General features: G+C 44.4%; 1 protein-coding gene across 1 annotated transcript in view; it reads left to right on the top strand.

Moving 5' to 3' along the window:
- Window positions 1-2,500, top strand: part of LOC307270790 (kalirin-like) — a gene marked incomplete at its 5' end in the record, with an annotated part of 39,537 nt that overhangs the window by 19,730 nt on the left and 17,307 nt on the right. Inside the window, 2 exons of the mRNA XM_080054673.1 lie at window positions 566-626; window positions 1,639-1,690. Of these exons, the coding sequence (XP_079910799.1) occupies window positions 566-626; window positions 1,639-1,690 (113 nt within the window). The remainder of the gene's footprint in view (window positions 1-565; window positions 627-1,638; window positions 1,691-2,500) is intronic.

Here is a 2,500-nt window from a genome sequence, read left to right as displayed (position 1 = left end):
TCACTGTCTGATTTATGAGACATTTTCTTGGTAAAAGCATGCTGAAAATGCACTTTTAAGACCTTACTAGCAGGAATGCTTTGACATGTTAAACCGGACATACAGGTTTTTCTTACCACCAATACAATAGTAATAAAAAGTGCTTAAAGCTGCTCCGAGGAACTCTCAGTGTGTGTTAACTCTAGCGCCCCCCTTTGGACTAAAAGCGGTAGTGTTTTTACCACGCCAGCTGTTGTTCCTGGGTGAGCGTATATACCCATGACAAAGGCATTAAGAAAAAACTATATAAAAATAGCATTCTTTTGCACTGATGGTCTCGTTTGCTGTTACATGTAATTTATGATCATCAGAGGAAAAATGAGACTGTTTCAGAAATATTTAAAAGTTCCTCGTAGCACCTTTGAAGAACAAGGACAAAATTTCCACACACACGTTAACATTTAGCTCTGTGTGTGTGTGTGTGTGTGTGTGTGTGTGTGTGTGTGTGTGTGTGTGTGTGTGTGTGTGTGTGTGTGTGTGTGTGTGTGTGTGTGTGTGTGTGTGTGTGTGTGTGTGTGTGTTTCAGATTCTGGTTTCTGTGGCTCTGATGGTTCAGGCCTCCAGACTCAAACCTCCATTCAGAGTGAGTTAACCCAACACACACACACACACACACACACACACACACACACACACACACACACACACACACACACACACACACACACACACACACACACACACACACACACACACACACACACACACACACACACACACACACACACACACACACACACACACACACACACACACACACTCACTCACTCACTCACTCACTCACTCACTCACTCACTCACTCACTCACTCACTCACTCACTCACTCACTCACTCACTCACTCACTCACTCACTCACTCACTCACTCACTCACTCACTCACTCACTCACTCACTCACTCACTCACTCACTCACTCACTCACACTCACACTCACACTCACACTCACACTCACACACACACACACACACACACACACACACCACACACACACACACACACACACACACACACACACACACACACACACACACGTCTGTATATTTCTCCTATACAACCATCTTTAACGGACATTATCTCAACATTAATTAGTTTTTTTTCAATACTCTGAACCATCTCTGAAAACACAATTATCAAAATACCCGTGTACATTTTTCCTTACCGTATTGATGTGCAGTGGATTAATCGCTTGTGTGTGTGTGTGTGTGTCTCTGTCTGTCTGTGTGTGTGTGTGTCTGACTGTGTGTGTGTGTGTGTGTGTGTGTGTGTGTCTGTCTGTCTGTCTGTCTGTCTGTCTGTCTGTCTGTCTGTGTGTGTGTGTGTCTGTCTGTCTGTCTGTCTGTCTGTGTCTGTGTGTGTGTGTCTCTGTCTGTCTGTGTGTCTGTCTGTGCGTGCGTGTGTGTGTCTCTGTCTGTCTGTGTGTCTGTCTGTCTGTCTGTCTGTCTGTCTGTCTGTGTGTGTGTCTGTCTGTCTGTCTGTCTGTCTGTCTGTCTGTCTGTCTGTCTGTCTGTCTGTCTGTCTGTCTGTCTGTCTGTCTGTCTGTCTGTCTGTCTGTCTGTCTGTCTGTCCCTCTCCAGCTGCCCTCCCTCCCTCTGTGTATGGAGCGGTTCCCCCGGTCCCAAGCGAACCGTCTCTGGAACCGGAAACACTCTGAAGGTAAACGAGGATCCATGTCAACAGCTGATCGTAGTAACAGTCAGTGCGTTTACATGCATCTAATCGGGTAAATAAAGGAATAAGACTTCAACAGGACTTTTATTTTTATTTATTTTGCATAGAAAACAGACATGTAACAGAAAAACAAACAAAAAGCACAGCAATAAAATGGGTTGAAAAAAGGTCATAGAGTCACATTATTATCAAATAAATAGCTTGGGGAGGGGGATGTGGGGGGGGGGGGGTGCTAACCAGTGTAGGTGTTTCGATCAAGTCCTTAATATATAACCAATTTTCCTTGGGTCCATGTTAAGAAATAGGACCTCTTGTTTGACCCGACAATGAGTATTCAACAGGACTTTTAACCTGCATGTAAACACCTTTATCCGATCTACTTCGGACACAAATCGGCACAATAACGGACAAGAGAAGTCGGATAAGAACACCTAGATAACTCGTTCATTGTCGGCATTCTCTCTGCATGTATACAGGGATCGGATATCGCTTATCGGACTTCTCGTTCTGTGCTTGTGCGTTATAGGCTACACCATGGGTTATTGACGGAAGGGAACCGGACGTGGCTCTAAAACCACTTGTTGAAAGCATGGTTGAAAGGGCTACAGCGCCACCTAGCATAGTGGAGACAGCCATGCATTGGACATTTATCCGATTTCTGAAAGGCCATGTATACTCAGACAAGTGACACGGTCCGTTCGAGTGTCTAGTTCGATATATGTCTTAATCCAATCTAGTTGTACCATGGAAACGTACAAAGAGAGGGAGAATTTGTAGAAGAATTAGTTACTTTAT

The sequence above is a fragment of the Ammodytes marinus genome (genome assembly GCF_949987685.1).
Source record: "Ammodytes marinus genome assembly, contig: scaffold_117, whole genome shotgun sequence".
NCBI classification, from domain to species: domain Eukaryota; kingdom Metazoa; phylum Chordata; class Actinopteri; order Uranoscopiformes; family Ammodytidae; genus Ammodytes; species Ammodytes marinus.
Note: the sequence above shows the minus strand (reverse complement) of the source record. Positions and strands in the feature narration are given on the sequence as shown.